The 13,177-nt window shown below is 37.8% G+C and overlaps 1 protein-coding gene across 2 annotated transcripts in view; it reads left to right on the forward strand.

Moving 5' to 3' along the window:
• STK26 (serine/threonine kinase 26) overlaps positions 1–13,177 on the forward strand; it is a 64,108-nt gene that overhangs the window by 39,131 nt on the left and 11,800 nt on the right. For both annotated transcript variants that reach the window (XM_019719511.3, XM_019719512.3), the window contains exons 4-7: positions 1,845–1,901; positions 9,878–9,986; positions 10,098–10,255; positions 11,129–11,314. In XM_019719511.3, the coding sequence (XP_019575070.1) occupies positions 1,845–1,901; positions 9,878–9,986; positions 10,098–10,255; positions 11,129–11,314 (510 nt within the window). The remainder of the gene's footprint in view (positions 1–1,844; positions 1,902–9,877; positions 9,987–10,097; positions 10,256–11,128; positions 11,315–13,177) is intronic.

A 13,177-nucleotide genomic window follows, 5' to 3' on the forward strand; every position in this document is an offset into this window, starting at 1 on the left:
TAAATGTCAGGTGAATGGGGTGCACTCTGAATTCATAAGGTAGTATATAGTACATACTAGAAACAAATTGTGGCAGAAGAAAAAATTCTCAGGCTATACAGCGTTGTGGGAGACACTTTTTTCTTCTCTTTCAAAGAGCATAAAGACACATCGGGTTCATAATTATCAGATTTGGGGTGTGTAATTTCTATACATAAAAAAGAGTTAACATAAACCAATCCTGGAACTCCTCTCCTCTGCCCACCATAATGGGGATTTATTTCCTCTCTTTCCTACTGTAGATACTGCTATTAACAAAGACTCTCAGCTCTTTCCTCAGTTCAAGCTGGCCTGCTGTGACAGGAGACAGTAGATTCCAAGATTGGGGGGAGGGCACACTGTTCCTCTCTTTCTCTTACATCCTACATAATGTGGATATCAAGAAAGAAAGGAGGAATCCTTTAATCTTAAATTAACTGAGCCCTCCCTCCCCAGTCCCTAACACTAGGTCACAACCCATTCCACACTACAATTTCACTAAACACTCATCATCCTGTTACTGGAATCTATTGTCTGCCATAATAAAGCCCCAGCTTAAGGGAGATGCTTGGACATTTTGAATGGAGCTCCTGTGTACTTCCCACAGATTTTAGACTTTGAGAGCTACCAGCAGTAGCTTGAAAATCTTCATCCCACAGCTGGGACTATAAAGATGAGAAAGGTGTTCTTGGCATCCCAAGTTGAAACACAACTCTGAATATATTTTTCCCCTAGAAACATTGTTATGGTATAAATAGTTTCTCTGCTACTCTTCATGTTCTACTGTGGATACCTTTGTGTTAAATTGTCTTTTGGGGGACTACCCAGGAAATTAGACAATATTTTTATGGGAAAATGCTTTCCAAATTCCAAACATCTTATGTAAAAATGGACTTGTGGAACACAATCCGTTCACAACTTGCTTACTTGGAGTATAGTAAAACCAACCATTCCTCTTCCAGTCAACTCTGTGGTCCCACAAAAATTCATAGAATACCAGTCATGAAATGGTATGGAGAGAGAGGTATCCCTAGGATTTCAAGCTATAGTTGAAAGAAGAAAGAAAAATGATACAATAGTTTATTCCAATTTTTATCTGATAGTGCTGAGTGATGTGTATGTATGTGTGTGTGCACACGCACACATGCACAACTATTTTGGAATTCACATATATGTACTCCCCCTATGAGCCCCATTTCCTCTTATACAACTTATAATGAGTTAACGCTACCTGGAGTAATCATATTCATTTTAAGCTATATATTCCCTTTCTCTTATCCATTTACCTGTGCAGAAGCACAATATTCTTCCTAGGTTTCACATATGTACCAAAAATGCCCATTAATCATGGCTGATAAAAGGTTTAAAGTATATTAAAACAAAAGCCAAAAAGTAAAATAAGGCAAAATATCCACTGTCCTCACTCTAAAGCCCCATTCAAAATTTCTACAAATCTCCGTTTACTTTCTCATTCTTTAATGTATCTTTCTTTTCCCTTCAATATTGTCGTTCGAAATAATAATTTAAAGTTATATGGGGTTTTTCCGAGTTTTATAAAAATTGCTAATAGTTCTACAATAGGAAACAATAACTTGTTATTCATCTAACTGTATCAAAAGTTAAATAAGTTTGGGGAAATGTCAAGACTCAGAACTTTACTTTCATTTGTAATGTTCTATGGAAAAATATAGTCAGGGTTTTAAACACCTAATTTTAAACCTATATTTTAAAACCAGTACATTAGTATATCAGATTTAACATTTATGCTAGTATGTTATTTGACTCAGGTTTGTAATTATAAATGTTATGTTTCATGGCTTTTACAGGGTTCAAAATTATGGATAATAATGGAATACCTGGGTGGCGGTTCAGCTTTGGATCTTGTAAGTATTTTGAAATAATCTCTCTCTCTCTTTCTCTGTCTCTGTCTCTGTCTCTCTCTGTCTCTCTCTCTCTCTCTCTCTCTCTCTCTCTCTCTCTCTCTCTCTCTCTCTCTCACACACACACACACAGACACACACACACACACACATATACACATCCATACTTTAACTTTATTTTTCTTTTAATTGGAGTAAGCAATGGCTTTGGGGCAAGGTAAGTAGTTGCTTTAGTTAATATATTCAAATTAAATTCTTTCTTCAGGACCACTACCCTTATGTAGATTTAGCTGTATTGCAGGATTGAACATGTGGCTGACATTCTTAGAGTGTATAAGAAATGCAAATAGCTTAATAAAATCAACCCCCCCCCCAAATTAGGAATGAATGTGTGACAGTTGCTGTCAGTTTAGAGTTTTGCGTTGCAAACTTATCCCTGAAAAAACAGTATTCTTAGATTTTTAAAAACATGTAATTCAGGTAACTGTCACTAAAAGTGGCTCTTGGCCTGTAGACTCAGTTCTCTACAGAGTTCTCTCTGCTCCTTTATAGATCATTTGGAAATGTGATAGCATTTTTAGTTGTTACAATGATTTGAAAGTGCTATAGCCATTTTAGTAAGCAGGAATGAGGATGTTAAAATCCTGCAGTGTTCAGGAAACGTTCCACCCCATGAAGATGTGTTCACACCCAAAATACCTCTGAGAAACACTGGTTGTTTTCCCCAAATTAGTGTGAGTCTATCAATGTTTTTTTTCCCCCTGTACAATCTTTAAGATTTCATTGTATTTAAAATTCAATATGAATTACTAGAGGCAACTTTTTGTACTGGAATGACCACTGGGAGTTTGAGGTTATAGGGCTGGCTCTATTCATAACTAAATCTGTGACTGAACCAAACACATAAATACTTTGGACTTGGATATCCTATAAAACAAAAAAGTTGCACTGAGTTATTTTTAAGTTATCTTCCATCTTTAATATTACATGAAATATATTATTAGTATGCTTCTGCCTTTGAAATTATAGAGTATGCTGTTTCTAAAAATAATGTTTTGATGATTAAGATCATCAAGTAACATTTTCATTCTTATTTTTTAAAATGGAGATGAGTTTTCCTAACTGAAAGTGATTAAATATTTTTTTATTTTATTTATTTATTTATTTATTTTATTTTATTAAATTTATAGGGGTGACAATTGTTAGTAAAATTACATAGATTTAAAAGGTTTTAATCCTGACTGCCAATAACTCAGAGTTTCATATAATCCTATGCAGAAATGATCATAAGAGCTTTTCTTTCCTTTAGACAGAACCATACTTAAACCATTCTAAAGAAATGGTAGTTAAACTTGATGAAGAGTCTCATCTCCTCCTAGGAATTCCATTTAGTTTAATCAGTTGCTAACTTAAGTAATCCTTCCTTGTGTTTAATCTAATTTTTACATCCTAAAGCTAGAGTTCAATTTTTCTTTCTCTCTCCTCTCTAGTGAGAAAACACAACTGGTGTTTCTTTGTATAATAATCCTTCATTCATATAGAGTCATATCTCATTCTCCTGTTGAAGTTCAATGATCTCATTTCTGTTTGTCTTGTCACATAGTTTTATTATACAGTAGTCTTTTCATTAGCTTCACAAGAAGCCTCACAATTACTCTCCAATCCTCCTTTAAACAGTAAGAGCCCTTTCCAAATCTATCAGTTACCTTATCTCGTGCCCCAAGGAGCTCACCATGTCGCCTCCTGGTTTTGTAGGTATTGACAAACTGGTCCACTGCTTTCATCAGGATCACTGATAGCAATGTTAAGCATTGGATACTGGCCCAACCCTAACTAATACAATGTGAATTGCCCAGTAATAGCTTGGTCAGTTTTATGAGATCTCTGAATGAAATGATTGTGAGATCTTAAGCTCATACTGCCATTCTGATCTCTGTCTAATAGAACAAATGCCAATTTGCATAAATTCAATGAACTTAAAATTTTCTTCACCTTGTAATAGCTAAAAATCAAGAGACCTAGGTCCCAGTCCTGGTTCTGCCATGGACTAGCTACCTAACATTGAGCAAGCCATTTAAACTGTATGCCTTAATTTCCTCAAATGTAAAATAAAGAAATTAGATTAGTAATATCTCTAGTTTTATTTTTCTTGCTTTAAAATTTAGTAATATTTCAATTTATTTATAAACCTCATTTAACTGGACTTTGTAGAGAGACCAAGTGATGAGACATTTCTTCTCCATGTATAGTCCTACACAAATGAATGCTATCATTTGGGGAACCTAATAAAAGATTGGGCTTAGAGGCTTAGGCTGTCAGGAATAAGAGAGAACAAGAAGGATGCTGAGCAGAGTGTTTATCACTTTAAACTAGTACCTGACTAATGGAATATGACTACGACTTGTAATTTATGTCAACATTGTATAGTGTATACTTCAAGATTCTCTCCCACTCTTGCAAATAATTAGTTGCATGTCAACAGACTTTGAGTATACTGTATGACGTTTTATTGGATTTATTATACCTCGCTTCTCTTCAATAAGAATTGGCAGTAGGTTACAGCAAAACACATATAATATGACTAAGAAAATAAAACATGGATACGAAGGAAAAAAGTGAAGGCATGCTGCATTAGGAACATGCTGCATTAGGAACAGGCTAGAAGTCAGGAAAATTCCAGAACACATAAGTATACATTCTTTGAAAGAGAAAATGTCCCTCTCTTGCATATCCTCAGTTGACAGCAAAGGTATACTGCCCTGGAGACAGAGGTATTAGCTATTAGAGACATGGCACAGTCTTCAGTCTTTGGAGAGAAGTTCAGTTATGTACTCCAAGTACAGTAGACCAAGATCTTGGCATTGTCTCTCCTAGGGTTGCATTGGGAATGAAAAACAATCTCTGTCCATCTACTTTAATTTCCTTCTTTCCAGCTCTCTTTTTTCTCCTTTTCTAATCATTATCAACATGGCTAAGGAAACATTTTAACCATAAGGTTTGGGATAGTTTTCTGTCTGATAATGAACCAGAATATCGCAACTGTACCAGCACTCCATTCCCATTTCCCCACCACAGAGTCTCTTCTCCCATCGTCCTCCAGTGCCCAGTTAGTTGAAATTTTACATCTACTGAATTTTACACTGGACTCAAATATACCAGATAAGCTAATGGATCTTTAGGACACCTTTTTTGTTTGTTTTTACTTAAATATGTATTTTTAAATTCTTTAGGGAATACACTGGCTTATCCAGGCTAGTTTTAGAAGTTCTTTAGAATGATAGCTTGTGCCCCTTATATGGACCTTGCCCAATTTCTTAAGTAACTAAGAGTATACCTCCTCTGTTCCTGTCAACATTTTATGATCAGTGATACTAAGTACTAATCTTGAGTAGTATGATGTTTGCCTTTCAGTTATTTGGTAGTATCTCAGAATTTCATTGCCAGCAATCAATAAAATAATATGCCATTTTCACCTTTTAGAATGACTTTAATCACTACTGTTTTCAGTTTTCTTTCCATTAGAGTTGACATACAATATTATATTATTTTCAGATGTGTACAACATACTGATTATAAACTTATGAAGTGATCACCCCGATAAATCTAGTACCCATCTGACACCATACATAGTTATTATATTATTAACTGTATTTCCCAAGCTATACTTTACATCCCCATGACAATTTTGTAACTACCAATTTGTATCTATTAATCCCTTCCCACATTCACCCATCCCCCCAACCCACCTCCCAGGTGGGAACCATCAAAATGTTCTCTATATCTATGAGTTTGTTTCCGTTTGTTCGTTTATTTTGTTTTTTGGATTCAATATATAAGTGAAGTCATATGGCATTTGTCTTTCTCTGTCTGACTTATTTCACTCAGCATAATACTCTCTAGGTCCATCCATGTTGTTGCAGATGGCAAGCTTTCATTTTTTTTTTTTTATGGCTGAGTAATGTGCCATTGTATATATGTACCGCTTCTTCTTTGTCCATTCACCTATTAATGGACACTTAGATTGATTCTATGTCTTGGCTATTGTAAATAATGCTGCATATGTCTTTCTGAATTAGTGTGTTGGGTTTCCTTGGATACATACCTAGAAGTGGGATACTAGGTCCTTCTTTGTCTGTTGTTATAGTGTTTGTTTTCAAGTCTGTTTTGTCTGGTATATATATTGCTACCCCAGCTTTTTTTTTTTCATTTCCATTTTCATGAACTAGCTTTTCCACCTTTTTACTTTCAGTCTATGAGTGTCTTTGGATGTGAAATGAGTTTCTTATAGGCAGCATATGTAAGGGTCTTATTTTCTTATCCATTCAGCCACCCTCTGTTTTGATTAGAGCATTTAATCCATTTACATTTAAAGTAATTGTTGATAGATATGTAGTTATTGCCATTTTATTAAACATTTTTTTTTTCTTCTTCTTAAGGAAGTCCCTTTAACATCTCTTGTAATACTGGTTTGGTGGTGATGAACTCCTTTAACTTTTCTTGTCTGGGAAGTTCTTTTTCTGTTTTCTGATTCTACATGATAGCTTTGCTGGGTAGAGTAATCTTGGTTGTAGGAGCTTGCTTTTCATCACTTTGAATATTTTGTACCAATCCTTTCTGGCCTGCAAATTTTCTGTTGAGACCTCAGCTGACAGTCTTATGGGAGCTCCCTTGTAGGTAACTAACTGCTTTTCTCTTGCCGCTTTTACTATTCTCTCTTTGTCTTTAACCTTTGGCATTTTAATTATAATGTGTCTTGGTGTGGGCCTGTTTGGGTTCATCTGTTTGGGACTCTCTGCACTTCCCAGACTTGTATATCTATTTCCTTCACCAGGTTAGGGAAGTTTTCAATCAATTATTTCTTCAAATAGGCTTTCAATTCCTTGCTCGCTCTCTTCTCCTTCTGGTACCCCTATGATGCAAATGTAGGTATAATTCATATTGTCCAAGAGGCCCCTCAAACTCTCCTCATTTTTTGTTTGGATTATTTTTTTTCTTTTTGCTGTTTGATTGGGTGTTTTCTGCTACTTTATCTTCCAAATCACTGATTTGATTCTCTGCTTCCTCTAATGTACTGTTGATTCCCTCTAATGCATTCTTCATTTCAGTTATTGTATTCTTTATTTCTGACTGGTTCTTTTTTATGTTTTCTATCCAATTTTATGTTTCCTATCTCCATGTTGAAGTTCTCATTGAGATCACTGAGCATCCTTATAATCAGTGTTGTGAACTCTGCATCTGGTAGATTGCTGGTCTCCATTTTGTTTAGTTCTTTTCTTGGAGCTTTGGTCTGTTCAGTCATTTGGAACATGTTTCTTTGTCTCCTCATTTGGCTGCCTTACCGTGTTTGTTTCTATGTAGTAGGTAGACCTGCTACATCTCCCAGTCTTGGTGGAGTAGCCTTATGTAGCAGGTGTTCTGTGGGGGCCAGTAGCACAGTCTCCCTGGTAACCTGAGCCAGGTGCTCCAGGTGTGTCCCTTGTATGGGTTGTGTTTGCCCTCCTGTTGTAGTTGATCCTTGGTTGCATCAATGGGAGGGACTGACTCACGGGCTGACTGATTGTGTGGACTGGCCGTGACTACAGTGGAGGAGCTGTTGTACAGGGGCTGACTCCACGGAGCAGGACTTACTTTAGCAGGGCTCTGTTGCCTGCCAAGTCTTCCCTTTGGATGTGTCATTTGTGGAGGTGGTTGGGTGGTGCTGTAGTGTGTTCTAAAGCTGGCCAATGGGTGTGTTGGTTTGGGGGCCTCTTGGCGGGGCTGTGGTGTGGGCCAAGGTTAGCCACTGCCTGTCCTGCCTGAGGCCACTGGGTATGAGCTGCAAAGTGATTGGCACATGGTTGCCATTTGTGCTTGAGTTGGAAGTGCCTGGGAGTGACTAAGCTGCCACTAGTGCTGGCCTTAGGACTGCTTAGCAAGAGGTACAGGACACACTGAGTCCAGATGCTGCTTGTTAGGGGTTTGTGAAACTTTGAGAGATTTTAGGAAAGTCCTTAGCGTAAGCCAAGACCAGATGTTTGTATGGAAAAGCTGCTGGAAGTGGCTTGGGTGTGTCTGCAAGTTGGGTAGAGTGGGATCTCAGGGAATCACCAGGGTGGAGGGAATTATGTTAGCTAGTTTGGTGGAGACTCAGACTTGGCACCGCCTGAGTGTGCAGGCACGGTTGGAGGTGGGCTCAACAAAGAATAGTGGCTACTGCTGGCACTTCTGTCTGGAAGAAAGCTGTCCCTCCAGTCCTCACTCTGAAGCCAGACAATTAAGTTCCTCCCTGTTTGTCCCTAGTGCCTTTTGGGCTGTTGCCCCAGTGGTGGAGCTCAGAGCAAATGAGTCTGTCAGTGAGTAAATCCCTGCACAAGCCCTTTAATAGGAATTTCTGGGACTCCAGCCGACCTCTGTCTCACTTAGCCAGAATTTCCACTGGTTTTCACAGCCAGAGGTTGTGAGGACTTCACTTCCTGGCACTGGAACCCTGCACTGGGTAGCCTGGTGTGGAGCTGGGACCCCTTGCTCCTCAGGGAGTACCTCCACAGCCGAAATATTCATCCCAATTTTTAACTGCCACATATGGGTGTGGGACTGGCCTGTTTCACGTCTCTGCCCTTCCTACCAGTCTTGAGGTGGTTTCTTTTGTATATCCTTGGTTATAGGACTTCTGTCCAGCTAGATTTCAGGCAATTCTCAATGACGGTTTTTCTGTTCTTTAGTTGTAATGTTAAGGTGGTGGTGGGAGGAAGTGACCTACTCCACCATCTTGACCAGAATCTAATCACTCCAATTTAAATAGAAATTTCTGGGCTGAAATTTTATAGATTTGAAAGTAAATAGACAATGTTACCCGGGAAAGGCACCTATTGAACTGCAGATGTCCTTAGAGTACACTATATATCCAGACCACAGTTAATATTAAATGATGAGACCAAAATATGGGTTCTATTTTAAGCTGTTCAAGTTCAACATGAAATCGCCCTTTATTCAGAATAAATATGGCATTCATGAAAGATGAAATACACAAGGTGCCAAAGGGTTGTGAATCCCTCCCAGTGTGAGGCAGAGTGGTCAATGTTTGATTTTCACTACCTCTTCCCTCCTTCCAGCTAACAGAACTCTACCTCAACTCTGACTTTAGTTTCCCACCCTTTCCTGTAATAATATTGTACAGTCTACCGTTTGTGCTTTATGAGGTACCAGAATTTTAAAATAACCATTTATTTTAAAGAGCGATTTTCAGATATTCCATTACAAGTTCTCTGAAACCTAATCATTGCTTCCCTTGTATTCCAGTTGGAATACTGGCTTTGGTACATGGGTGGGGAAATAAAGGGAAATGTGTTACTTTTATTTGAGAAACCATATTCCTCCATGATTTGATAATTTTTTTTTTACAATTAATGTCTGAATAGTTTAATTATTATTCTCCTGTCTAAGTTTTAAATTTGAGTCCCCAAAAGTCTCTATGCTTTCACAATGTTATTGAAATACGTAAATGCTAGGAACTGTGCTAGAGCTGACTTATATGATCAAATTGGGTTGCTGTGGAAATCTTAAGGACAATTCTGCGCTAAAAATCAGTTCAGTGTAAATATTTAATTGATTTTAAACAAATGCCAAAATTCAAGTAGGTGATTTCTCTTTTCCTGTCTGACAAAAAACAAGCTAGTTTTGTCATCATTTAAGCATATCTTAAATTTGTAATGTAAATATTTAAGAACCTCAGTATTTGGAGCTAGCATACAGGTAACACTGCCTGCATTAATATCTTTCAAGATTAAATACAATCATTTAAATCCATTCCAGCCCTTTGACTTAACTTTTTACTCTCTTTCTTCACCTTTTAAATTTTTTCTCATTGGTTTAAATATTGCTTTAATAAACAGAACTGCTTCATACGTCTAAGTGATTCTTTTATTTCAAAGATAATATCAAGTTTGAACTTTATTGTTCCAAACTTTCATACATGTATGTGTATGTGTGTTTTCTCTAAGCTGCGAGCTGGTCCATTTGATGAGTTCCAGATCGCTACCATGCTAAAGGAAATTTTGAAAGGTCTGGACTATCTGCATTCAGAAAAGAAAATTCACCGAGATATAAAAGGTATACAAAAGTCTAATATGAGCCTGAGAAAAATAGATGCATTCTGAAGAAGCTGAGGTTCTTTTCACTTTTTGTTTCTGTCTGTTTGTTTGTTTGTTTTTCCCTCCGTAGCTGCCAATGTCTTGCTGTCAGAACAAGGAGATGTTAAACTTGCTGACTTTGGGGTTGCTGGCCAGCTGACAGATACACAAATTAAAAGAAATACCTTTGTGGGAACACCGTTTTGGATGGCTCCTGAAGTTATTCAACAGTCGGCTTATGACTCAAAAGTAAAGCCTTACCTGCATAAACTGTTTGTTTGTTTGTTTGTTTTGAAAAAAACTTTTGTTTTTAATAAGTTTTCTGTAACATACTATCCAATTCTGCCTTAATTTTCCTTCCTTTTAAATTATTTCTAAAGCTAGAGTTATGTCAAATGTTGCTGCTAAAGTATTAAGTTCCCCTTGATGCTGGTAAATTCAGACCCTATTCCCTTCAATTTCCTTCTATCCCACTTGGAATAATATCCAAAGTCCTTACTATCACATACCTGGCTCACTAGGATCTGTCCCATCTGCCTTGGCAGCTTTATCTCCTATCACTCTCCTCTACATTTTATCTGCTTCAGTCACGGTGGCCTTATTGCTGTTCCACAGACATAGCAAGTACACTGTGGCCTCAAGACCTTTGCACTTGTCCTTCCCTCTATCTGGAATAACCTTCATCCCAATCACGTCTCTGCTTTAAACATTACCTACTCAGAGTAGTCTTCCCTAGACATCTTGTATAAATTTGCAGCCCCTTGACCCCATCATTTATTATTTCCTTATCCTGAGTTATTTTCTTCACAGAACTTAGCAACATCAGACATCGTATTATTTATTTATCTTTCTCTTCTACTAGAACATAAGCCCCTGGCGAGCAGGGATTTTTGTGTGGTTTATTCACCACCTGAATCCTTAGTGCCTAGAATGTGGTACTTGGCACAAAGTAGGGAATTTGATAATTTTTTAATTAAATGAATTTTATTAATAAAACATTTATTAACTTCACATTTCTTGAGATACTTTAATATTGTATGACCATTAGATTCCACAGGCTATTTTGTGGCAGTATGTTGGAATGGAATTTCAAAGTAATTTTTTTTCTTTCTTTTACTTTAGGCCGACATTTGGTCATTGGGAATTACTGCTATTGAACTAGCCAAGGGAGAGCCACCTAACTCAGATATGCATCCAATGAGAGTTCTGTTTCTTATTCCAAAAAACAATCCTCCAACTCTTGTTGGAGACTTTACTAAGTCCTTCAAGGAGTTTATTGATGCTTGCCTGAACAAAGATCCATCATTTGTGAGTATATATTCCTATCACTACTGTTATTTATTATTACATCTACATAGAACAAATGTTGGGTTTCCCCCCCCCCCCTCAACATTGAGGAATACAATGCATGTGAAAATTGTCTAAGATCCATCCAGGAACCTTGTTTTTCCCTCTATATTGCTAATTTTGTTCAGATCTTAACAAGATCCTTACTTCTTTTTCTCCTTTCCCTCTGTCTTTTTCTGTTTTTCATGGCCCCTAGCTTCTTCCTTATTCTATTGATCATTTTCTATTTTAGGGGGAAAGAAATTTGAGAAATAAAATTCATTTATCAGGATATCATCATTAAAGTATATGTGTAACTAACTATTCACAGTGATTTTTATTCAACTATGTTTTTACTTTTTGTGAAAAGTTATGTTTGCATTTCACTATTTTTAAATTAATGTTTAGAAATTCCAACATGAAGTTGTATTCTTTTCCTGAAGTCCAGTGAGCTCCACTCATTTACCTGGCAAATTTGATTCCAATTGTTTTACTGCTTTTAAAATAAAGCTGCCTGACTTTTGGTGAGATTGTAAATGGGTGCAGCTGGTATGGAAAACAGAATGGAACTTCTTCAAAAAATTAAAAATAGAACTACTTTAGGACTGAACAGTTCCACTTCTGAGTATTTATCTGAAGAAATCTAAAACACTAATTCAAAAAGATATATACACCCCCATGTTCATCGTTGCATTATTTACAATAGCCAAGATATGGAAGCAACCTAAATACCTATCAATAGACTATTTGATAAAGAAGATGTAGTACATATATACAATGGGATATTATTAGGCCATAAAAGAGAATGAAATCATAACCATTTGTAACAACGTGGTTGGACCTGGCGGGTATTATGCTAAGTGAAAAAAGTCAGACAGAGCAAGACAGATACAATGCGATTTCACTTATATGTAGAATCTAAAGAATAAAATTAATGAACAAATAAAACAGAAACAGACTCAGAGATACAGAGAACAAATTGACGGTTGCAGAATGAGAGGGAGCATGGGAGGCTGGGTGAGAAAGATGAAGTGGGATTAAGAAGTACAGATTGGAGAGACATCATCAAAATGGCGGCGTGAGGTGAGCCTCTGTGAATCTCCCCTGGAATTTACAACTAATCGAACAACTATAACTCCACAAAGGACTCCCTGCACAGCAGACAGGCAAGACGAATAGGCCCAATACTGAATTGACCTAAAGGTGGGCAAATCGCACGAACGGGGGAGGAGGGAAGGGAGAAGTCCAGAGACGGAGCTGAGCAGGCGCAGGACGCAGACCTAGCTCAGTGCTCTGAGCTCGCTGCATCCCGGAACTACCGCAGCTGTGGGAGGGGGAAGAACTCGGAATGCTAGGGCTCCGTTTATGGCCCACAAGGCAGAATAGTAGCAGTGTCAGATCAAAATAACAGAATATTTGCTGTTCTGAGCACTGTGGGCCGCAGACACAGATTCGCAGTCAAACTAGTTCCGGCAAATGGGAGGGAGCTGTGGAAGCAGGACCGGCAGTGGTGGTGGTGGCCGCCATTGCTCTGGGCCACCTCTCACAACTCACCCCACCCCTGGCCCCACCTATCTGGGCAGATCCCTGCAGGAGTAAACAGAACTATTGAACATACGGGCTCTGAATCTGGTGAAGGAAGAGCTTTGGAACTTCAGAAGATCTCGGAATACCTACACGGACACTGTGCGCTGTGACCTAGGTGAACTATTAACAGAGGAGAAGCCCGTCTCCCAAGGAATACCACATTGGGTGAGAAGATGGAATAGTGCAGAGAAAACATAGCACTACTGTGTGAGAAAGAAAAAATGGAGACAGAGAGAAAATAAAACATTCTACCAACAA

This window comes from Rhinolophus sinicus, chromosome 18 (genome assembly GCF_057876585.1).
Source record: "Rhinolophus sinicus isolate RSI-liver-muscle chromosome 18, RSI-T2T, whole genome shotgun sequence".
Taxonomy (NCBI): Eukaryota; Metazoa; Chordata; class Mammalia; order Chiroptera; family Rhinolophidae; genus Rhinolophus; species Rhinolophus sinicus.